The following is a 23,768-nucleotide window of genomic DNA, read 5'->3' on the forward strand; positions in this document are numbered from 1 at the left end:
AGGTGGTGGTGAGTGGTGTGACGAGGTGGTGGTGAGTGGTGTGACGTGGTGGTGGTGAGTGGTGTGACGAGGTGGTGGTGAGTGGTGTGACGAGGTGGTGGTGAGCGGTGTGACGAGGTGGTGGTGAGTGGTGTGACGAGGTGGTGGTGAGTGGTGTGACGAGGTGGTGGTGAGCGGTGTGACGAGGTGGTGGTGAGTGGTGTGACGTGGTGGTGGTGGTGAGCGGTGTGACGAGGTGGTGGTTGTGAGTGGTGTGACGAGGTGGTGGTGGTGAGTGGTGTGACGAGGTGGTGGTGGTGAGTGGTGTGACGTGGTGGTGAGCGGTGTGACGTGGTGGTGGTGAGCGGTGTGACGTGGTGGTGGTGAGCGGTGTGACGAGGTGGTGGCGAGCGGTGTGACGTGGTGGTGGTGAGCGGTGTGACGAGGTGGTGGTGAGTGGTGTGACGTGGTGGTGGTGAGTGGTGTGACGAGGTGGTGGTGAGTGGTGTGACGTGGTGGTGAGCGGTGTGACGTGGTGGTGGTGAGTGGTGTGACGAGGTGGTGGTGAGCGGTGTGACGTGGTGGTGGTGGTGAGCGGTGTGACGTGGTGGTGGTGGTGGTGAGCGGTGTGACGTGGTGGTGGTGGTGGTGAGCGGTGTGACGTGGTGGTGGTGGTGGTGAGCGGTGTGACGTGGTGGTGGTGGTGAGCGGTGTGACGTGGTGGTGGTGAGTGGTGTGACGAGGTGGTGGTGAGTGGTGTGACGAGGTGATGGTGAGCGGTGTGACGTGGTGTGGTGAGTGGTGTGACGAGGTGGTGGTGAGCGGTGTGGACGAGGTGGTGTGAGTGGTGTGACGAGGTGGTGGTGTGACGAGGTGGTGGTGAGTGGTGTGACGAGGTGGTGGTGAGTGGTGTGACGAGGTGGTGGTGAGTGGTGTGACGAGGTGGTGATGAGCGGTGTGACGAGGTGGTGGTGGTGAGCGGTGTGACGAGGTGGTGGTGGTGAGCGGTGTGACGAGGTGGTGGTGGTGAGCGGTGTGACGAGGTGGTGGTGGTGAGCGGTGTGACGAGGTGGTGGTGGTGAGCGGTGTGACGAGGTGGTGGTGGTGAGCGTGTGACGAGGTGGTGGTGAGTGGTGTGACGAGGTGGTGGTGAGCGGTGTGACGAGGTGGTGGTGAGCGGTGTGACGAGGTGGTGGTGGTGAGCGGTGTGACGAGGTGGTGGTGGTGAGCGGTGTGACGAGGTGGTGGTGGTGAGCGGTGTGACGTGGTGGTGGTGGTGACGTGGTGGTGGTGGTGAGCGGTGTGACGTGGTGGTGGTGGTGAGCGGTGTGACGAGGTGGTGGTGAGTGTTGGTGACGACGTGGTGAAGAGTGTGACAAGGCGGTGTCCCCTGCCCGCCCCCCAGGTGCTGGTGTGGAGCCCCGCGGTGCTGTTTGTCCGCCCGCGCTGGCTGCTCGAAAGCCTCCGGCGCGGGTCCCTGGCCCCGCCGCAGCCGTTCGCCATCGCGCCCTAGCGGGGCGGAGGGGGCGGGGGGCCTGAGCCCCAGACAGAAATATCAACAGAGACACAGACTCTAACGGTGGCACCCACATCCCCGTGGACCCCGAGACCCACCGTGGACCCCGAGTGGACCACAAGTTCCTCCTTGAACCACAAGTTCCCCGTGTGAACCCCGAGACCCACCGTGGACCCCGGTGGACGATGTGTTCCCCGTGGCACCACGAGTCTCCTGTAGACCCCGTCTCTGGACGCAACCTTCCAGGACCGTGCTCACCTCCCCTCGCCTTCCTCCCTCAAGCTTTCACCAAACCGGCATTCGCCGCCTTCACCAAGCTGTGCCGACCGGCACGGTGACGTATGGTCCGATAACACCCCCCTTTCACCACCACCACCACAGTCCAAATTGTGTTGTTGGGGTGGGTGTGGGCCCTCATCCAGCAGTGGAGTGACATTGGGGGGAGGGGGGTTTGTGTGCGTTGTTACATTGGAGCCTCTTTGCACCGCACAGGTAATAGCAGCAGCCGCTACCATTGTAGGTGCCCGCAACCGAGATTTTGTTTTGCTGGTTCAGTCGCATAAATATAAATGTGTCGTTAAACCCACCGCCACCACCACCCCGATACCACAGCCCGATCAGTTTGTCACGTAAACACAAAGTGCCAATTATTTACTTAGTTCAGCACTAACCAGTTTCATCTTCTTGGTTCTTTCGGTAAAGTCACGTAGAATGGAAATAATAAAATAATACAAATAAAACATAATAAAATAATTCTCACGACGTTTCGGCCACAACGCAATTTATTTTATTTTATACCTACGTGACTTTACCGAAAGAACCAAGAAGATTAATCCCTGCAGTCACGAAAGCTTTAAATCGAAAACTAACCAGTTTGTGTGTGTTGGAGAGTAAACCCACTGCAACATTTACAATTCGATTTCGATTTAAAGCTTTCGTGACTGCAGGGATTCATCTTCTTGGTTATTTCGGTAAAGTCACGTAGAAGGGAAGTAATAAAATAATAAAAATAAACATAATAAAATAAAAATATAAAAATAAAACATAATAAAATATTTTTATTTTATTATGTTTTATTTTTATTATAAAATATTTTTATTTTATTATGTTTTATTTTAAATCCTTTATATTAAGTTCGCTTGCTTGCGTGCTTGCTTGCTTGCTTACGACCGTGCAAATCTTTCAGTCGTTTTTTAACCCACTTCCCGTGATCCAATCGAGCGGACATTTTGCACACAGACTCGTTGTGCGAGACAATTAATGTTCGTGAAAATTTTTTCCAAATGTTACACTGTTTAGGAAAAACAAATTAAATATTTAATTACCAATTGCTTAATACTGCAGACAATCATCTGACCCATAGGTGGCAGCCATCTCAAGCCAGAGGACGAGAGGACTCTAACCGCCACGCATATAAAGGATTTATAGTGAAAAACTTTGTTTTTACGGGTTATACTTATTATTATTTTATTACTTCCCTTCTACGTCACTTTACCGAAAGAACCAAGAAGATTTACAATTCGAGTTAACGAGACATTTTGCTGGTAATTACAACTGACCTGATCAGGTGACGGCCAGAATTGTTGATAAATCCTCCTCCTGGTTTGGTCTTAAATAGAGGCGGGATAAATGTGATGTCAGCCTGATGAGGCTGGTTGTAATGACATCACGGTACACGAATTGCAAACGCTGTGGGTTTACTCTCCAACACACAACCAGTTAACAATAGCGGTTGTTTGGGTTAGATCGCGTTAATATATAAAAGTGTCGTTAAAACCCGCCACCACACGACACAGCCAACTAGTAAGGGTTGTCACGTAAACAGAACGTGCCAATTCGTCACTAGTGCAGCACTCACCGGTGTGTTTGAGAGCCAAGCCACAACATTTACAATCTGAGTACGACGTTTCGCCAGTAATTACAACCAGCTTCATCAGGTAATCGTCACTGGTGTTAGACACATTTACGCCTCTGTATAATTCTAGCTTTGAAGCTTTCGTGACTGCAAGGATTCATACCCTTAGGTGTTTTCGGTAAAGTCACGTAGGTTAAACATAAAAATTAATAAAAGTAAAATAAAATAAAAATCACGACGTTTCGGAGGCAACACAAGTCTCCGTCATCAGGTGGGACCGTCACAGCCAGATTTGCTGCATCACTTGATGCACGTGGCTTATCACGTTGATACAGCTATCGTGGCTGTGACGGTCCCACCTGATGACGGAGACTTGTGTTGCCTCCGAAACGTCGTGATTTTTATTTTATTTTATTTTATTAATTTTAATGTTTTACCTACGTGACTTTACCGAAAAAACCTAAGAGTATGCTTCTGTATAAGGAACGAAACAGACTTCTCCACACTTTTATATATTTACGCGATCTTACTCAAATAACCTCTTATGGATGATATTGATCGTGAAAGTCTACGTCTTAAACACAAGCAGTTAGTGCTGAACTGGTCACGAATTGGCCACGAGATTAAACCCAAAAAACCTCTCGATAATATTGTTCACGAAAGCCCTGCTACTACTACTACTACGCGTTAAACTATAGGTTCCAGTCACCCTCACAGCGAGCCACTTCAACTGGCACGTGGCTGATCAAGTTGACGTGGAGCAGCAGCTGTAAATGTCACATTGAGGGTGGTCGAGAAGCCAGATGCATGGCCTGTCCCCCGATTCTCCGCGTACCTTTTAGGAACCGCTCAGCGCCAGAAGAATTGCATCAGGAGTTGAGCGGGGAGCTGGTGCATCATCATCATCATCGCCGCTGCTGTGATGATGATGATGCCTTCTTTTGCTTTTGTGAAATCGGGGCCTTCTAAGTTGACGTCACACCACTCACCACACGGTTCTGTTTCCCGGGGTGGTGACTCGTCATCGCCACACCCAGAGAGTGTTTACATTTTTCCCTGTGTCTGTGTGTAGTTGTGTAGTGGTTAGCGCACTGCACTACGAACCCACCGTCCAGAATTCGGTTCCCGCTCATGCCCAACACCAGTGACGAATATCTGAACGTGTCCTGGGCCTCCCCTAGGTCGCCTCAAATGAGTACCTGGTGCGGTGTGTAAACATCGCCACTGGGGAGACGGAGGCGGTCGGGCGTGGTGCTGGCCACCTACCCCCTCGCGTGCCGTTCCGGCCTTCATAGGTGCTCGCTAACAGCACTTGCCCCAACAGCCTGTTAAGGCTACACGGGGGGATGTTTTCCTTGGTTTTGTGTGTCCATCCCAAACATTTGGCGTAAGCTTCTCTCCCGTCACGTTCTTTTTCGACGGACGCGGTTGGAGAGGAGTTTGAGGCCCAACGAGATCGGAGGCAGGGGTCTCGCACTTGCGTCACGCCGCGTGTTCATGGGGCCACTCAAGGCACTGGTATTTTGCCACAATGTAGCTTATTGCTCACCCCAGATGGGCCGCCTGCCTCACAAAGGGGTTATAATGCAGGAGGTTGCTGGGTTCGATCCTGAAACCCTGACGCATGTATACAGTAGACTCGATAACACTGGTTAGCACACTTTTTCTGGCATAAGGTATTCCAACGGTTTTAAGGTAATTTTGGGGTGCTGTTTCCAAATCTGGCATCAGTTTTTGTCTATCACATCAGGTTTTTCAGATATCAAATATTGCATTTTCAATAAAAACTGCTAAATATTTTTTTTTTATAAATGTGGATATCTACATAAAATGATATTATAAACACACTACCCTAAAAACACAGCACCATATTTTAACACTAAAGCAGTCACTGACTCGCAACAACTTGCAATCATAAGTGACAGAGTTAATTTCGGGTAAAATCAATGAAAATGGGGTATGCCGATAGCATAAAAAATTTACCCATAAAAACAAAGTTTTTCACTATAAATCCTTTATATGCGTGCCAGCCCACATTGGTCTTTGAAACGGGCGGCTAGAGTCCTCTCGTCCTCTGGCTTGAGATGGCTGCCACCTATGGGTCAGATGATTGCCTGCCACCATTAAGCAATTGGTAATTAAATATTTTTTATTTCCTAAAATGTTGAAAATTTTGGGGGAAAAATTTTTCACGAACATTAATTGTCACGCACAACGAGTCTGTGTGCAAAATGTCAGCTCGATTGGATCACGGGAAGTGGGTTAAAACACGACCGAAAGATTTGCACGGTCCTAAGCAAGCAAGCAAGCAAGTGAACTTAATATAAAGGATTTATAAAATGAGATGTGATGGAGCAAATCTGAGATCAGATTTGGAATCGGCACCCTGAAATTAGTCTAGAACAGCTGCAAAAGTCCAGACCAGAAAAACAAGTTTTTTTGTTGACCAGTGTTTTCCGTGTGCGGTTTTTATCCAATTTGTGGATTAAGCACGCGCCTGAGATTTTGACACACGTTAATAACTCGTGGATTGTTTTTCCTTAAGCCCAATGTAATAATATAAAAACAAACTGTTGTACATTGTGAATCTTGGAAATGTTTATTGCAAGTGACGTGCTGAAACCGAACAAACATGTTATTGCCTCTACAGTATAACACAGTAATTGCATATCTTTAAAACAGTGGGGCGGAGTTTGATTGATTTTGATGAGTGTGGCTCTTCTGTCCACTATAGCGGGCCGAGTCTTCTGCGCGTGAGCAGGAAAGTGTTACTACTTGGCACGCGCATTGATCGGTCGATTGTGAGCAATCGTTCTAAATCCAAAGAGTAACAATCGAAATCTTCAGTTGTGCTTCATTTCAAATAAGATATTTTTCAAATAATTGACTGCAGTCCTCCCCGTCATTACCGCAGATAATCGACAGTCCACTGCAGTTTTGGGAGGTTGCATGTCTCGATCCACGTGATGGCGTGGATTTTTAAAATCCTTTATATTAAGTTCACTTGCTTGCTTGCTTGCGCGCTTACGACCGTGCAAATCTTTCGGTCGTTTTTTAACCCACTTCCCGTGATCCAATCGAGCTGACATTTTGCACACAGACTCGTTGTGCGTGACAATTTATTTTCGTGAAAAATTATTTCCATAACTTTACACTTTTAAGGAAATTTTTTATTATATTTAATTACCAATTGCTTAATGGTGGCAGGCAATCATCTGACCCATAGGTGGCAGCCATCTCAAGCCAGAGGACGAGAGGACTCTAGCCGCCACGCATATAAAGGATTTATAGTGAAAAACTTTGTTTTTACGGGCTAATTTTTCTCTGGGTTCTCCAGTGTTTTCTCTCCACGTTTCGAATAGACATGCGTTTTTTAGACTGTTTTGGCTGTTGCTATACATCTCCACACGATGATAAGGTGCCACCACTTCATCGAACTATCATCTGTGATGGCCAGGTTGCTTCTGAACATATTCCTGCGGAGGGAGCTGGTAGGAACGTCGGGTTGCTCGGTCAATGGCCTGCAGGGTCAACGGCGGCGTGGTGTATTCCGCAAATATGCCCGACTGAGGGCGGGCACAAGCCGGCGTGAGTAGGTTAAATGTTGAGTTTTATAAGGGCACCACGGGGTGACCAGCCCCTCCCCACCCAGCCCCACCTCTCCCAGCCCCTCCCTCCCCACCCAGCCCCTCCCTGCACGACGGACGGACACAATAATCCCCTGTGGGCTGGTGTAACCAGTGGGTTCCTACCAGTAAAATAGCTATACAGCAGCTCAGTGGGGCTTTGCCTGGTAAAATAAAATACAAGTACAGGCATTCATCGACTTACGAACGCCCTGTTATGAACACCTGTACATACGAACCAGCTTCCATAAAAAAACATTTTTGCAAAAAACATCCATTTAAAACGCAAACTCGCACTTGAAAACTGAACCGCGGAACTATTTTGTTCAGAGGAGCGATCCTCGGCGAGATGTTAATGAGTTTAACGATGCTTCCCTTTTTGTTGATCCATAACACGTTTCATAACACTGGCCATGTGGGCATTCGAATGCAGTGCATTGTTTTGTTCCGACTTACGAACCGTTCGACTTACAAACGGGTCTCAGGAACGAATTCGGTTTGTAAGCCAAGGACTGCCCCGTACTGCATTGTATTGAGTGAGTGACTATACGACCATTCCTAGGCCTGCCTGATCCCTATTTGCCTCGTGACTAGAACTAGTACTATCCCATCCATAATCACATCGTGATTAGTACTATCCACTCCATAATCACCTCGTGATTAGTACTAGTACTATCCAATCCATAATCGCCTCGTGACTATTACTAGTACTATCCAATCCATTGTCACTTAGTGACTTTCTAGATTTCAAGCTTTCGTGACTGCAAGGATTCATACTCTTAGGTTTTTTTTGGGTAAAGTCACGTAGGTAAAAAATAAAATTAAAAATTAATAATGGAAATAAAATAATAAATCACGACGTTTCGGAGGCAACACAAGTCTCTCATCAGGTGGGACCGTCACAGCTAAAATGACTGCATCTTGATGCAGTAATGCCTCCGAAACGTCGTAATTGATTATTTTATTTCCATTATTAACTTTTAATTGTATTTTTTACCTACGTGACTTTACCGAAAAAACCTAAGAGTACCTAGTGACTATAACTATACCTACCCCATCCATATTAACTAGTGATTAGTACTTTGTCGGGGCACTGCTGAGCCCCCAGAATGCCTTAGCCCTGGGCTCAAATTGGGAGTGCTGCTGAGACCGGATTTTCTTGGTCTCCTCATCTCGGTCACCGTTGAATGTATACACACGGATCGTATTAAAATGCGTTGTGGCTCTGCGACTCTGCGTGTTTGGGTTGTGCCGCTGCCTCGTGGTGTTTCCGCGGCGATGTCCCACTTTCGCTGCGCCTGCTGTCGAAGCTTTGTCGGGTCTCTGGGCTGCTGCTGCTGCTGTTGTTGTTGCAGTTGGAGAGTGGAGAGGGAAAGACAGTAGACAGACAACAGAGACACAGACGGACAGCAGACACGGTCATAGACACGAACAGAGACACGGATGCGGGCACTGACACGGATAGAGTAGACACACGGACAAGGACAAACAGAGAAAGGCAATGAACAGGACAGAGCAAACGGAGAGACAGAGAGACGTGTCCCCGTTGATGTGCCTAGCACCGCTAAGTGAAGGAGAGATTTCTGTGATCCACCCTATCGACCATGAACTCTATCTGTGTGTTGCTTGAGTAGCGAAAATGAGTGGTGAATTCTGACATTTAGCCCCGGGAAGTTTTCTCAACGTCTCTACGCAAGGAAAGAAAGGGGCGGTGGGTTGGCTGTGGGATTGGAACACCGGGCAGGGAAAATGAATGCATCGACTCGTGTAGGCTGATGGGTGCATCACTACCCAACATCTTACACTCCACCTACATGAAGTTAATGAGCAGAGGGACATCACTACGCTTTTGTGGTCCTGTGTACAGCCAGTGGTGCTTGCTTTATCTTTGTGTACAGAATCAAACCCTGGCTTATAATCAGCCTCATTTAGCCAGACGGGGTTGGCCGTTTTTAAAAGAGTCGATTACGGCATTTTTAAATGGCAAAAAAATTAACCCGTAAAAACAAAGTTTTTCACTATAAATCCTTTATATGCGTGGCGGCTAGAGTCCTCTCGTCCTTTGGCTTGAGATGGCTGCCACCATTAAGCAATTGGTAATTAAATATAATTTATTTTTTCCTAAAAAGTGTAAAATTTAGGGAAAATTTTTTCACGAAAATAACTTGTCACGCACAACGAGTCTGTGTGCAAAATGTCAGCTCGATTGGATCACGGGAAGTGGGTTAAAAAACGACCGAAAGATTTGCACGGTCCTAAGCAAGCAAGCAAGTGAACTTAATATAAAGGATTTAAAAAAGGATAAATGTCGGGAGTAATTTACTTAAACTAAAAACTTTTATTTTTATTTTACCAGTCAAGGCCCACTGAGCTACGTAGCTCTTTCAGAAGCGACCTGACCACAAACGATGGCTCAACGAAGTTGCTTATTGCATGGAAAGTTGTTAGCAGCAGCAGCAGCTGCCAAATACTCTAAACGCCCACTGATTCTAAATGTGGAGGGAATAAGTAATATAAAAAAAAACACTTTTTTTAAAACACGCTTTAATGAAATGGACCCGACTCGTAAGGGCAGAACTCCACGACTCCAGGAAGTGACCGCAAAACTTGCCATAACGTCAGTGACCGTGGTGGTTTACAGCCAACGTCAGTTAGACCCACGCCGAAACATAACATATAAAAATGAATGGTTTTTTTAATAGAATAGAGCAGGGGTCGGGAACCTTTTTGACTGGGAGAGCCATAAAACCCAAATATTTCTAAATATATTGCATTGAGAGCCATATAGTATTTTTAACCTATAATAAATTAAATATGTCTTACTTTTAATGCGACTTCTGGTGCTGCATGGTGTTGCTGATGGCCTTGTAGTCTGGTTCATACAACGTGGTGAGGTTGAGCTTCATGCAGGCGTGACCCGTGACATTTATCTTCAAAACAAATTTCTGTTTACTTTAAAATGACACAGTATTATTAAGCAATTTCACAAGTATTTTAAAATCAGTTCCAAACTGATTTTTTTTCAACTCAAAATTGTCTGGGAGCCATATGCCGTCACTAGAAGAGCCATATATGGCTCGCGAGCCATAGGTTCCTGACCGCTGGAATATAGTATTGTCATCAGTATGACATACGTATACCAAGTTTGCAGTCGATATCACATTGGGAAGTGGGTAAAATTTAGTTACAAGATTTTAGGATATGACAATAACAACAGTGAGTTCATAGAAAGCGTGTAAAAAGATAGTTTTAAAATTTTATTTTTTGATAGAATATGGTATTGTCATCACGAGAACTTCAAATCTAGATTCATACATTTGTAGAGGTGTTACGGAGGGCAAATAAACACACTGGGAGTGGTTATGCCCGTACGCCAAGAGGTGCTTACATCCACGTCCGCACCGTTCAGCCTGGGGGGGGCTAACAACGGCGCTGGGATCCCCCACGGCCCCACCCCTCAGTGGGGGAGTTGCTATATAAGGCGGTGAGCCGGAGGGCTCGGGGTTCAGTGTTCAGCTTTAACCAGTGAAGCAAGAAGACCGGCGAGATAGGCCCTGGGACTCCCCTGGATCGCTGTCCTTCTCAGGGCCGACCAGGGCGAGCCAGCGGCATGGCCCCGAGAGCCCAGAGCCGATGCTCTTGTAAGAGCCGGTCTGGGGACTCAGGGTGCCGTAATCCTAGCTTAACCAGAGCTGGGTAAGCTAGCCTCCCCTACCCGGTAGTGGAGGACCTAGGAGTAGGCTAGCCGTGACATAGATTGTGGGATCTCCCTGTTAGACGGGTGAAGGGGCCGGTCTGGGGACTCAGGGTGCTGTAATCCCAGCTTAACCAGGGCTGGGTTAGCTAGCCTCCCCTAGCCCTGTAGTGGAGGACCTAGGAGTAGGCTAGCTGTGACCTAGAGAGTTGATCTCCCTGTTAGACGGGTGAAGGGGCCGATACCCTTTCGAGTGTTGTACATCTCGGCCTGTTATGTACATTGTGCTTAATAAATAAGTGTGCCTCCAACTACGTCGTCCAAGTCTCCTGGAACCTACTACACATTTATTTCCTCACAACCATATTGGGTCAGACAAGGGGGGGGGGGTGTTACTCGTTTGAAACGGAATGCAGCAAGGGGAGGGGGTATACAGCCGAAGCCAAAAATAAATGCCGAGAACAACTCGCTGTCGTAGACTCTTCTCCACCCAACAGCCGATAAAACGCCACCGTGAATCAACGGCGCCAAATCTAATCCCGCTTCAGCAGCACCTCTCCCCTCTTAGGGGCCGTCCATAAATGACGTCACACGATTTTGGACGATTTTTGACCCCCCCCTTCGTCACTCGGCGTCACAAAAAGTCAGACCCCCCCCCTTCAAATAGACGTCACAAAGCTCTGCCCCCCACTCAAGAAGAATAAAACATGATTCAAATTGCTTTCAACTATTGTCATTGTAGTGTATATTTAATGTGGAGTGCACTCTGATGTTGTAGGAGAAAACATTTAGTAAAAAGTCTATTTAATTAAGTAGAACGTATTCTTGGTTCTTTCGGTAAAGTCACGTAGAAGGGAAATAATAAAATAAAATTTATATAAAACTATATTTTTTACATTAATATTGTTTTATATTAATATTATTTTATTATTTCCATTCTACGTGACTTTGCCGAAAGAAACAAGAATATGAATCCCTGCAGTTAGTATAACGTGTTGTCTATATTTATTTAAGTTTGCGCATTTTGATGTGACGTCACATTTCTCACCCCCCCTCCCATCGTCACAAATATCTGACCCCTCCCCCCCCCCAGGTGTGTAAATATTGGTCCCGGTGGATTGTGGACCAATCGAGCAGATATCCATTTTAGTTCGACCAACTCACACTGCACGGATAGCTTTCTCTACACTTGATCGACCTCCTAAATATGCAACCCATCATGTTACAAATGTAGAAACCCTTTAAGCTTCAAACAACCCTCCATAAGCAGCATAGCCGAATTATCAGCTTAATGGAGGACCTACATTTCAATACCCTCCCCAAAATACTTATCCCTGCCCACACGGTAAGTCGCATTACATATGTAGTGACATAAGAAGGGAGGGGCTGCTGGGGGCTCTGGGATCCCAGGCGAGTCCAGACGCTTAAGCCTCTGGGCGCCAGGCGTTGAGTTCCCAGGCGCTTAATCCCCTGGGCGCCGCCAACGGGGGGGAGGGGGGGGGGGGCTGTGTGTGCTCTGTGGGATGTCTGGTGGCGCACACGGCCCCACGCCTCGTTGGACCAGACATAAAAGGAGAGCTCCCTGGACGATCGGGGCCCAGTTGTAACTCAAGACCCAAGACCCACGACCAGCCATCTGAAGACCCTGGGATGCTGTGAGAGCCAGCGCTGGGACTCTGGAACTCCCGACTCTACGACCTTGTGAGGATGAGCATAGCCAGAGTAGAGTATCTAGAGTATCTAGGCTGTGTAGCTAGGCTGTGTACCTAGGCTGTAACAGAGTATCAGGACTGTTGGAGTGTTGTATTGTAATAAAGAAGTTACATCTACAAGTGTCTCCGGAACCCGTTACATTTGGCGTCAGAAGTGGCTATGGAGACAAGAAGTAAGCCACGTACCTTCAGTCCTGACGGCGATGAAGACGAGCAGGCAGCGACGGGGTGGCCAACGCCGGCCGACAGCGATGCTGCACCGCCGGCCGACAACAACGCCGCACCGCCGGCTGAGCAGCTGTCTGCTCCGCCGACCGTCCCCTTTCCAGCGTCGGGAGCAGAGATGGAGGAGGCGCTGCTTCGCCTCGCAGAGCTGCTCTGCGCCACCGCCTCCCTCCTGGGCGAGCTGCGGTGCTCGCGGCTGATGGCGGGAGGAAGAGAGGAGGTGCGGCGCTCGCCCGAGCCCGCCGCCGCCATTCCCCCCACGGATGTGAGGGATACTTCCAGAAATGACATCACTTCCACCAGAGGAGCAGTGACCGCTGGGAGCGACGTCACTTCCGGGCCCAGCGTGGGCCAACCCGACGACACCGCGTCATCAGCGCTGCGTCCCTCACCGCCGGGTGACAGCTGTTGGCAACCTAGCACAGCGCGTCATCAGCGCTGCGACCGGACAGTGAGGGCGCCATTCTTACTGTAACCAGCGCCGGGGCCGGCACATGGACCGACACGCAGGTCGCCGCCTTTGCTGCTCTGGCCAAAGGTTGGAGGTCGGGAGACCAGGCCCCTCACACTTCGTACATTTACGCGCTCCAGATTAATGATTTTTTTGTTGACATTTTCTTCGTTGTCGTCGGGGAGTCGTGACTGTTGTTGGGTAAACTGTGTGGAGCTTCGCTCGTGAGTGTTGTCAATGTGTGTGCGAAACTTTGCTTGTGATTGTTAACAATGTATGGTTTGTATTGAGCTTTGTTCGTGATTGTTAATGTATAGCTTGTGCTGTCATTGTTAACGATGTATATACTGTATGGGGCATTTATCTTCAGATGGTGACAATGGCCCAGCGGGTGTTGCGTGTCTAACACGAGAGTTGTGGTCCCGTCATGCTATGGCTGACGGCTTGACCTGACAGCCCGGAGATAGAGACACTCCGTGGCATGTCTAGCCTAGTGGGCTGTGTGCTCACATGGCTCGGAGAGTGTGGTCCCGTCATGCTATGGCTGACGGCTTGACCTGACAGCCCGGAGATTGAAACACTCCGTGGCATGTCTAGCCTAGTGGGCTGTACGCTCACAGGGCTCGGAGAGTGTGGTCCCGTCATGGAATAGCTGACGGCTTGACCTGACGGCCCGGAGGTTGAGACCCTCCGTGGTACGTCTGGAGCAGTAGGCTTGCCCTGACGGCCCGGAGATTGAAACACTCCGAGGCGCGTTGAAACAGTGGGCTGGAGATTCGTGGTGTTCAGGTGTAGTTGTCCCGTTACGTTGGGACTGTATCCCTCCGTTGTTAGGGTGCATGTTGTGCAGGGAGTGAACAATGGGTCGTCTCGGATCGGTCTGTACAGCTATATGCTGCGATGCGAGTCTTGGAGAGAGGTTGGGTCTCAGATCGGTCGGTACAGCTATATGCTGCGATGCGAGTCTTGGAGAGAGACTGGGTTGAAGTCCCCCCCGATATGGCCGACGTGCGCGGTTTTAGGATGGAGACGCCACGTTGGAAAGGCGGGGGGTGCAAACGGTTGACATGTAATGTCGGTGGTGGTCCTCATTGAGGGCTGCTGGGACGCAAGCACGGGATGCCTTGGAGATGCGGTTCGCGTGTGCGGCCACCATTTATGGACAGGAGCAGGCAGATTTATTTTGGTTGTCATGTAAATTTTATATATATATATTTAAAAATGTAGATACTGGAGCAGCCCTGAAGTGCGACTTCTTTGCCCAGTACATGGGTCGGCCCTGAAGTACGACTTCTCGACCCGGGACGTAGACAGACGTCCGGATTAGTGTGTGTAGAGGGGTGCTCGACATGTTGGTCTTCGCCTTCTCTCCACCTGACTGATGGGAGGCTGGCAGAGTGGTGTGGATCCCTGCCATCCATGCGGTGGTTGTGTGATTTCGGTTCGATTACCGGTGTTGGTTGTGCATCCAACGCGTCGGAATCTGTATATTTGTTGTTGTTAATTCCCCGTTTTCTATGCGGATCCCGAGGAGGGCTAGGTGTGCCGCGGGTCGTTTGTTCACGTGTCATTGCTTCACCTTTTTGTTGATTGATGCTTGTATATAGTGTAGAGTTGTACAGGTTGGTTATGGTTTTTATGGTTGCTTTCTTGTTCTCTTTTCTTTTCCTGTTGAGGCTCGCATATTTTTTTTCTCTCTCTCCCTTTCGTTAATTTAAACTTTCTAATTATTGACAGCCGGGATGGCTGGAGGCTACGTAGAGGGGGGTAATGTAGTGACATAAGAAGGGAGGGGCTGCTGGGGGCTCTGGGATCCCAGGCGAGTCCAGACGCTTAAGCCTCTGGGCGCCAGGCGCTGGGTTCCCAGGGGGTCCAGACGCTTAAGCCTCTGGGCGCCAGGCGTTGAGTTCCCAGGCGCTTAATCCCCTGGGCGCCGCCAACGGGGGGGGGCTGTGTGTGCTCTGTGGGATGTCTGGTGGCGCACACGGCCCCACCCCTCGTTGGACCAGGCATAAAAGGAGAGCTCCCTGGACGATCGGGGCCCAGTTGTAACTCAAGACCCAAGACCCACGACCAGCCATCTGAAGACCCTGGGATGCTGTGAGAGCCAGTGGTGGGACTCTGGAACTCCCGACTCTACGACCTTGTGAGGATGAGCGTAGCCAGAGTAGAGTATCTAGAGTATCTAGGCTGTGTAGCTAGGCTGTGTACCTAGGCTGTAACAGAGTATCAGGACTGTTGGAGTGTTGTATTGTAATAAAGAAGTTACATCTACAAGTGTCTCCGGAACCCGTTACACATACCAAAATAAAATAAATCAAAGCACTATACCTAGCCATCTCAGCCACTCCTGACTGAACAGTGGGTATTAGAGTAGGCGATTCTGGTATGAGTGAGCACAGTCATGAATTACGCACTAGAAGGTGCCATCTCTGTAACACCCACACACACTCGTGACCTTTTCACAGAAACTATGTCTGTGAAGATGTTCAATGATGGACCGCCAGAGGCCGCAAACGGGTTTTGATTCCTTACCCGTACCCGGCCGCACCAGGGTCGCAAATGGGTACCCGTACCCGTCCGTACCCGTACCCTACCCGTACCCGGCCATGTACGGGTAGGGTACGGGTATCGGGTACCTGATTGCGACCTCTGGGATGAAGCCACGTTGCAGGCGCGGGTGGGTTGATTCTGGGAACTTGAATTGTGAGAAGAGACAAGACGTTGGGAAATGAGTGACAAACAGTGACACACCAGTGACTCACGGTCTACCCGTACCCGTACCCGGCCGCACCAGAGTCGCAAACGCGTACCCGTACCCGGCCGGGTACGGGTAGCCGGGTATCGGGTAGGATACGGGTATCGGGTACCCGGTTGCGATCTCTGTGGTCCGCGCCCTCGGAGTAGTGAGTTTTCCCACTCCACAGATTTCACTTGTCGACGGCAAACACATACGGCGAGTTATTTCTGAAGCAGTGTCGAGGCCGTCCAAAGTTCGGTCATCAAGCGGTACTGAGTGGCACTATCAATAGCTCGTGAGAGTTTGGCATTCCTCCAACGGTGCGGTCGGGCAAAAGAGCAAGCCCCCCCACCCCCCCCCCCCCCCGCAAATTACCAGCTGTGTCAGCAAGGGTTGGCAAGCGCTGTGAGCTTGCCGAAACTCGTGTACCAACGTTTTTGTCATTGTGTGCAATTGTGAACAGTAGCCATATAAGACATGCATTAATACTGGTAGGAACGAAGTGAACCAGCCTACAATAGATTATATCGTCCGTCCGTCCGATGTCTGATGTCCGATTAGGTGTAGCAACATCGCCCCCTACTGCAAACACTTGGCAGGACCCTACAAAAACCTTTACACTCAGTGAGGCTTTCCTGGCTAAACAAGTGTAATAATACATGATGTTTATATTCCTTGGTTATTAGTTCCTACCAGCCCACCCCGCAGGGACCTGTTATTGGTTCACTGCAGCTCAAAGACTCATTCCCTACAAGGTGTGTGGTGAAGTTAGGAAGATGTCCATGCGTGCTCGATATTTGAAGGCTTGAAGACCAGAATCGGTGATTTCGCCGACAGGGAGGTAGTTCCATATCCGGTCAGCAGTGTGAAGAATGGAGCTTCTGGCGACTTTGAGGGGGGGGGGGGGGGGGGGCAAGGGATGAACACAGAGAGGTGTTCATACTTACTCTTTGGTTAATTGTTTTTATATCCTTTATATTAAGTTCGCTTGCTTGCTTGCGTGCTTGCGTGCTTGCTTGCTTGCTTACGACCGTGCAAATCTTTCGGTCGTTTTTTAACCCACTTCCCGTGATCTAATCGAGCTGACATTTTGCACACAGACTCGTTGTGCGTGACAATGCATTTTCGTGAAAAAACTTTTTCCGAAATTTTACACTGTTTAGGGAATTTTTTTAATATTTAATTACCAATGGTTTAATGCTGCCAGACAATCATCTGACCCATAGGTGGCAGTCATCTCAAGCCAGAGGATGAGAGGACTCTAGCCGCCCCGATGCCACGCATATAAAGGATTTATAGTGAAAAACTTAGTTTTTACGGGTTAATTTTTTTACCCTTTTATCTGGCAACAAAACTGACACCTTTTTCATAAGGAGTCATCTTTGCATTGACCAGAATACCTGCAGTGGGAATGCAAACAAAAAACATAACTCCGAGAATTATTTTATTATGTTTTATTTTTATTATTTTATTATTTCCCTTCTACGTGACTTTACCGAAAGAACCAAGAAGATGAATCCCTGCAGTCACGAAAGCTTTACATCGAAATATAACTCCGATAATATATGCATTGTCCTTGAAATTGATGTAAATGCTTACCCCGAGCTCTCATACTCTGATGGTGCATTGTCTTTGAGTTGTGCGCCTTTTGGCGTCATCTGGTCCAACACCATGTGAGACGAGGCTCTAAGGAAAGCTGTCTCGGGTGTGGACCAATCAATTTCAAGGACAATGCACATACATTATCAGAGTTATGTTTTTTGTTTACATTCCGACTGCAGGTATTGTGGTCAATGCAAACATGACTCCTTGTAAAAAAAGGTGTCAGTTTGGTTGCCAGATAAAAGGGTAAAAAAACAAGTATCATATTTTGCTACTGGCAAATGAGGTTCCAATGGTGTACTCTTTGGTTTTTTCGGTAAAGTGACGTAGGTATAAAATCAATTAAATTAAATCACTATACCTACGTGACTTTACTGAAAGAACCAAAGAGTATGGATCCCTGCGGTCACGAAAACTTCTAATCTAGAGTGTTCATACCTGTCAACCCCTTATTAGTACTTACCCTATTACAGACCAATTCCGACCTTATTACATTGGTCAACAAAAAAAAACATGTTTTTCTGGCCTGGACTTTTGCAGCTGTTTTAGACTAATTTCAGGGTGCTAATTCCAAATCTGATCCCAGATTTGCTCTATCACATCTCATTTTATGCTATCGGCATTCCCCATTTTCATTGATTTTACCCGAAATTAATGCTGTCACTTATGATTGCAAGTTGTTGCGAGTCAGTGACTGCTTTAGTGTTAAAATACGGTGCTGTATTTTTAGGATAGTGTGTTTATAATATCATTTTATGTAGATATCCACATTTATTTAATATTTTTCTTCTGCAGTTTTTATTGAAAATTCAATATTTGATATCTCAAAAACCTGACGTGATGGACAAAAACTGATGCCAGATTTGGAATCAGCACCCCAAAATTACATTACTGCCGTTGGAATACCTTATGCCAGAAAAAGTGTGTTGACCAGTGTTATTCTTGGGTCGTTCGGTAAAGTCATGAAAGTTTTAAGTCAATTCCGACCTTATTGATCACCCCGTACCCTTATAAATATCAAAGTTCATCCTGAAAAGTCCCATCACAAGGGGCACACACACAAGAAATGGAAAGCGACTCAAAATACTTTAGTACAATAACAAGGGCGGTGATCTTATATAATTAGTTAAACAAAGAGTAGAGGGGGTGATCAATACGGACGAAAAAACGCTACCCTATTCTACTAGTAAGGTCTATTATTTGTCAAACGCAGTTTTTGTCCAACGTAGCATTTTCCAGGAATAACAAGTATAACCCGTAAAAACAAAGTTTTTCACTATAAATCCTTTATATGCGTGGCGGCTAGAGTCCTCTCGTCCTCTGGCTTGAGATGGCTGCCACCTATGGGTCAGATGATTGCATTGCACCATTAAGCAATTGGTAATTAAATATAATATTTTGTCCTAAAAAGTGTAAAATTTTGGAAAAAAAATTCACGAACATTAATTGCCACGCACAACGAGTCTGTGTGGAAAATGTCAGATCGATTGGATCACGGGAAGTGGGTTAAAAAACGACCGAAAGATTTGCACAGTCGTAAGCAAGCAAGCATGCAAGTGAACTTAATATAAAGGATTTAAAAACTCTCGTAGTCCGGCGAGATCTGCCTGTACAAATACAAATATCCCCCATATAGCCTTAAGACTGTTGGGACAGGTGTTGTTAGCGAGCACCTATGAAGGCCGGCATGGCACATGAAGGGGTGGGTGGCAAGCACCACGCTCTGCTACCTTTATCTCCCCAGTTGCAATGTTTACACACTGCATCAGGTACTAATTTGAGGCTAAGTCGACCTAGAGAAGGCCCAGGGCCAGTTCAGATTATCATCACTAGTGTTGGCCGTGAGTGGGAATCAAACTTGGGTTCGTAGCGCAGCGTGCTAACCACTACACTACCTCTGCCTGTACACGACGTACACACACACACAAGAAAAGGAACGCTCCACGAATTTGCGTGTCATCCTTGCACAGGGGCCATGGAGAGTGACTATGCATCCTTCGTTAGAGGAAGTTGCAGAATTGTTGTGAAAGCGAGCGTGACCAGATACTTCCATCCCGGTTTCACAAGTTCAGGAAGTGGTCAGTGTTCCCCTTGGCTAAGCCTCGTAATGACTCTGACCAAAGATCTGCGGAGAACGAGTTGGAGTGGAGAGGACGGGGCTATTGCCAGAGTTGGTGGGGTAATCAGTTAGAGCGACGCATGGATCTGAGACAGAGCCAACCCAGACCCCCCCCCCCGCGATTCGATTATCAAGTTTTGTGGTCGCAATTACATTTTGAAACAAAGCGTATATATTCCTTCTATAATTGAAGCTTTCGTGACTGCAAGGATTCATATTCTTGGGTTTTTTCAGTAAAGTCACGTAGGTAAAAAAATAAAATTAATAAAAGTAAAATAAAAGAAAATAATATAATAATAAAAATGTTTTTACTTTTATTATTTTAATTTTTTACCTACGTGACTTTACCGAAAAAACCCAAGAATTTAAAACGTATAAAGGTGTACAAGGAAGTCATCGACTTATGAACACCCAGCGTACGGACACCTGGACTTACGAACGAGCTTCCATGAAATAAAAAACAAAACATTGACACATAAAACGCGAAACTATTTTGTTCAGAAGAGCTATCCTTCGCGAGATGTCATCAGTCGGCATCGCGCTGGGAGTGAGGGTTCATGTGTGTGAGCGCGTGCCTGGGTATTTCGTGCTATAAAACACTCCACACCCACAATTCCCAATTGATGATGGGGCAGTTGTGCAGAGAGTGGAAAGTTTTACATACCTGAGCAGTGTGCTCATGACTGTCTGCGGTTTGACAGCATCGGTCTCACTCCGAATCAGTCGAGCGGCATCGGTTGCGTAACGCTGTGGAAGTTACCTGGTCTGTCGCTTCACACAAAGCTTCGGGTCTTCTCGGCCACAGTCATGCACTTTCTTTTCTATGCTTGCAAAACATGGACCCCCCCCCTAATGGAACATCTTGGCTGTTTAGAAACATTCAGGTCTGGGCCTGCCTACGATGCATTCTCTGGGATTAACCAGGCTGGATTGTGTCAGGAGCTCACAAATCCTTGAAATAGCTGAACAAAGTCCCATCGGTGAGCTCCTCCGGCAGGCAAGGCTGCATTGTCTGGATGAGGGGGTAGGGGGTAGAGGCGAGGAATGGGGGGGGGGTCAAAAAGTACTCAACGGTGGAGGATGGGTATTCTTAGGTTTTTTTCGGTAAAGTCACGTAGGTAAACAATTTAATAAAAGTAAAATAAAAAATAAAATAAAATTCACGACACTTGATACAGCTTTCGTGCTGCGACGGTTCCACCTGAAGACGGAAGCTTGTGTTGCCTCCGAAACGTCGTGATTTTTATTTTATTTTACTTTTATTAATTTTAATTGTTTACCTACGTGACTTTACCGAAAAAACCTAAGAATATGAATCCTTGCAGTCACGAAAGCTTCAAATCTAGAAGGAAGGAGGATGGGGTCCACTCACTATATCTGGACTCTGTTCCAGGAAAAAACCGACAGCCGTCATCGGTGCTGGATTTGTTTTACTGGTAGGAACGAAGTGAACCAGCCTACAATAGATTATATCGTCCGTCCGTCCGTCCGTGTAGCAACATCGCCCCCTACTGCAAACACTTGGCAGGACCCTACAAAAACCTTTACACTCAGTGAGGCTTTCCTAGATTTGAAGCTTTCGTGACTGCAAGGATTCATATTCTTAGGTTTTTTCGGTAAAGTCACGTAGGTAAAACATTAAAATTAATAAAAGTAAAATAAAAATAAAATAAAAATCACGACGTTTCGGAAGCTTGTGTTGCTTCCGAAACGTCGTGATTTTTATTTTATTTTACTTTTATTAATTTTAATGTTTTACCTACGTGACTTTACCGAAAAAACCTAAGAATATGAGGCTTTCCTGGCTAAACAAGTGTAATAATACATTATGTTTATATTCTTTGGTTATTCGTTCCTACCAGCCCATTAATTCTAGATTTTAAGCTTTCGTGACTGCAAGGATTCATATTCTTAGGTTTTTTCGGTAAAGTCACGTAGGTAAAACATCAAAATTAATGAAAATAAAATAAAATAAAAATCACGACGTTGCCTCCGAAACGTCGTGATTTTTATTTTATTTTATTTTCATTCATTTTGATGTTTTACCTACACGGTGACTTTACCGAAAAAACCTAAGAATAATAATCTCCCAGTTTCGTTCCGTCAGTCAGCCAGCCCCTCCCGCTCCGCCTGCTGGTCCGTGGCCAAATCAATCCGTGGTGGGGCGCTGCTCGCAGTTTCATCTAAAATCGAGCGTCAAAAGCTCCCAATCCTCTTCATCCTCCTCTTCTCATTCTGCTTCTTCCGTACGGCGGCTGACGATGTAGACGCAGAGACAACGCGACTACGAGTGTCACGCATTCTATCGTTGAGGGGGTCTCGGCACAGAAGCAACCGCGTCAGGCGCAAGCGGAGTTTCTATATTCGCCGCGGGTGTTCTTCTCCTCCTGCTGCTGCTGCTTTCGTATTTGTGGATCCCTTGAGCATCATTGCTTCGTGATAGACATACAGTAGGTTGTGCTCTCTCTCTCTCTCTTCTGGATGAGCGCAGTCAGTACACTGCTGCTGCTGCTGAGTTTAATAAGATCCCACTTGTGCTCTGGGTATGCGCATAATGAGTTAAGCTCCAGCAATGAATTAAGACAAAAACAACAACTGCAGCTACAACTACAACTATTACAACAGCAGCAGCAGCAGCGCGGATGAATGGCGAGCCTCGCCACGAGAACTCCGGTAAGAGTCCCGCATCACTCCGGGAGTGGACACTGCGCCGGATTTGGTGGTGGTCGATTTGGACAGAGTTTTAAAAAAATCTAAACTTTTTTTCTTGGTTCTTTCGGTAAAGTCAAAGAGATAGAAAACTAAAAATAGATAATGAAATTTAAATTAAACAATGAAAAAATAATAAATTGAAAATAATAGAAGCAAAAAACCACGATAAAAAAAATAGTAAAATAAAATGTTACATAAATTGAAAATAATAAAAGCAAAAAAAAACCCACGACGTTTCGATCGCAACACAAGCGGTTTTCATAAGGATTTTATTATTTTCAATTATTTATTTTACTATTTTTATCGTGTTTTTTCGCTTTTATTATTTTCAATGTATAATTTTTATTTTTTAAATGATAAGAAAAAATTGTAATTTCATTATTTATATATATTTTTCTTTTTTTTCTTTTCTATCTACGTGACTTTACCGAAAGAACCAAGAATATGAATTCCTGCAGTCACGAAAGTTTTAAGTCAAATTTTTTTTATCTAAACCAGTCGTAAGGGCCCGATTCATCTGTATAGCTCTTTTGTTCAGCAACGACCTGGCTATCAGAAATGAAAACTCAAATTGAAGTGGCTGAACCAGCATCATGCTGACATGTCAAGCAACAGTACTATCCTGGTAAACGCGTGACGTTGATTCTAAATGTGGAGGGGAAAAAACCGCAGGGCCCCCCAGAGAAATCTCCACGTGACCACGGGGAGCGAGCGAGAGAGAGAAACACCACTAACTCCAACCCATACAGTCGGCGTCAGGGTTTCGGATAGATTATTCTTTGTTTTTTTTCGGTAAAGTCACGTATAAAGAAAAAATAATAAATTAAATACTAGCATACGACGTTTCGATTGCAACACAAGCAATCATCATCAGCTATAATGAAATAGCGACATAGAATCTAACCAAAAAACTATAGACAGACATATAAGCAGACAGATATCACCAAGATACACAGAGAGAGCAACACAGGTACAGAGAGGGGTGATCGTCTCTGTGGGGTGGCCTTAAATAGACAGAGGGGGGCAGAGGCAGAGAGAGGGAGGGAGTTAGAGAAAACATGTACATGTCAATGAGTACGAAGGGACGCGTAGTGAAGTACGCAGGCTTAGAGGGAGACAGAACACACGAAATTAAATAACCTCGCAAAGATTCGAAATGTTAGAACCCACGACCTCCTGTATAGCAGGCGAGGTAGTTAACATCTCCTAGCGGAGCCGCAGCTATAAGGGGCCGTCCATAAATGACGTCACGCATCTAGGGTGGGGGGGGGTCAGACATTTGTGACGATGTGTGACGAGGGGGGGAGGGTTGAGAAATGTGAGATCACATCAAAATGCGCAACTTTAAATGAATATAGACAACACGTTCTACTTGATTAAAATAGACTTCTTAATAAATGTTTATCCTACAACATCAGAGTGCAGCGCCACATTCAATACGCACTACAAGCGATTTGAAGCATGTTTTATATTTTTGGGGGGGTGGGGGCAGAGCTTTGTGACGTCATATTTGAGAGGGGGGGGTCTGACGTTTTGT

The 23,768-nt window shown here is 46.7% G+C and overlaps 2 protein-coding genes across 4 annotated transcripts in view; both read left to right on the forward strand.

Annotated features, from left to right (window-relative positions):
- Nucleotides 1-2,389, forward strand: part of LOC133339415 (DNA repair protein XRCC1-like) — a 29,454-nt gene extending 27,065 nt beyond the window's left edge. Inside the window, exon 12 of the mRNA XM_061547560.1 lies at nucleotides 1,385-2,389. Coding sequence (XP_061403544.1) covers nucleotides 1,385-1,492 — 108 coding nt within the window. The 3' untranslated portion in view covers nucleotides 1,493-2,389. The remainder of the gene's footprint in view (nucleotides 1-1,384) is intronic.
- The window catches only part of N6AMT1 (N-6 adenine-specific DNA methyltransferase 1), a 164,342-nt gene that overhangs the window by 72,845 nt on the left and 67,729 nt on the right, over nucleotides 1-23,768 (forward strand). The window lies entirely within an intron of this gene.

The sequence above is a fragment of the Lethenteron reissneri genome, unplaced genomic scaffold (genome assembly GCF_015708825.2).
Source record: "Lethenteron reissneri isolate LAM-NWPU_2019-01 unplaced genomic scaffold, ASM1570882v1 scaffold_1864, whole genome shotgun sequence".
Classification (NCBI taxonomy): domain Eukaryota; kingdom Metazoa; phylum Chordata; class Hyperoartia; order Petromyzontiformes; family Petromyzontidae; genus Lethenteron; species Lethenteron reissneri.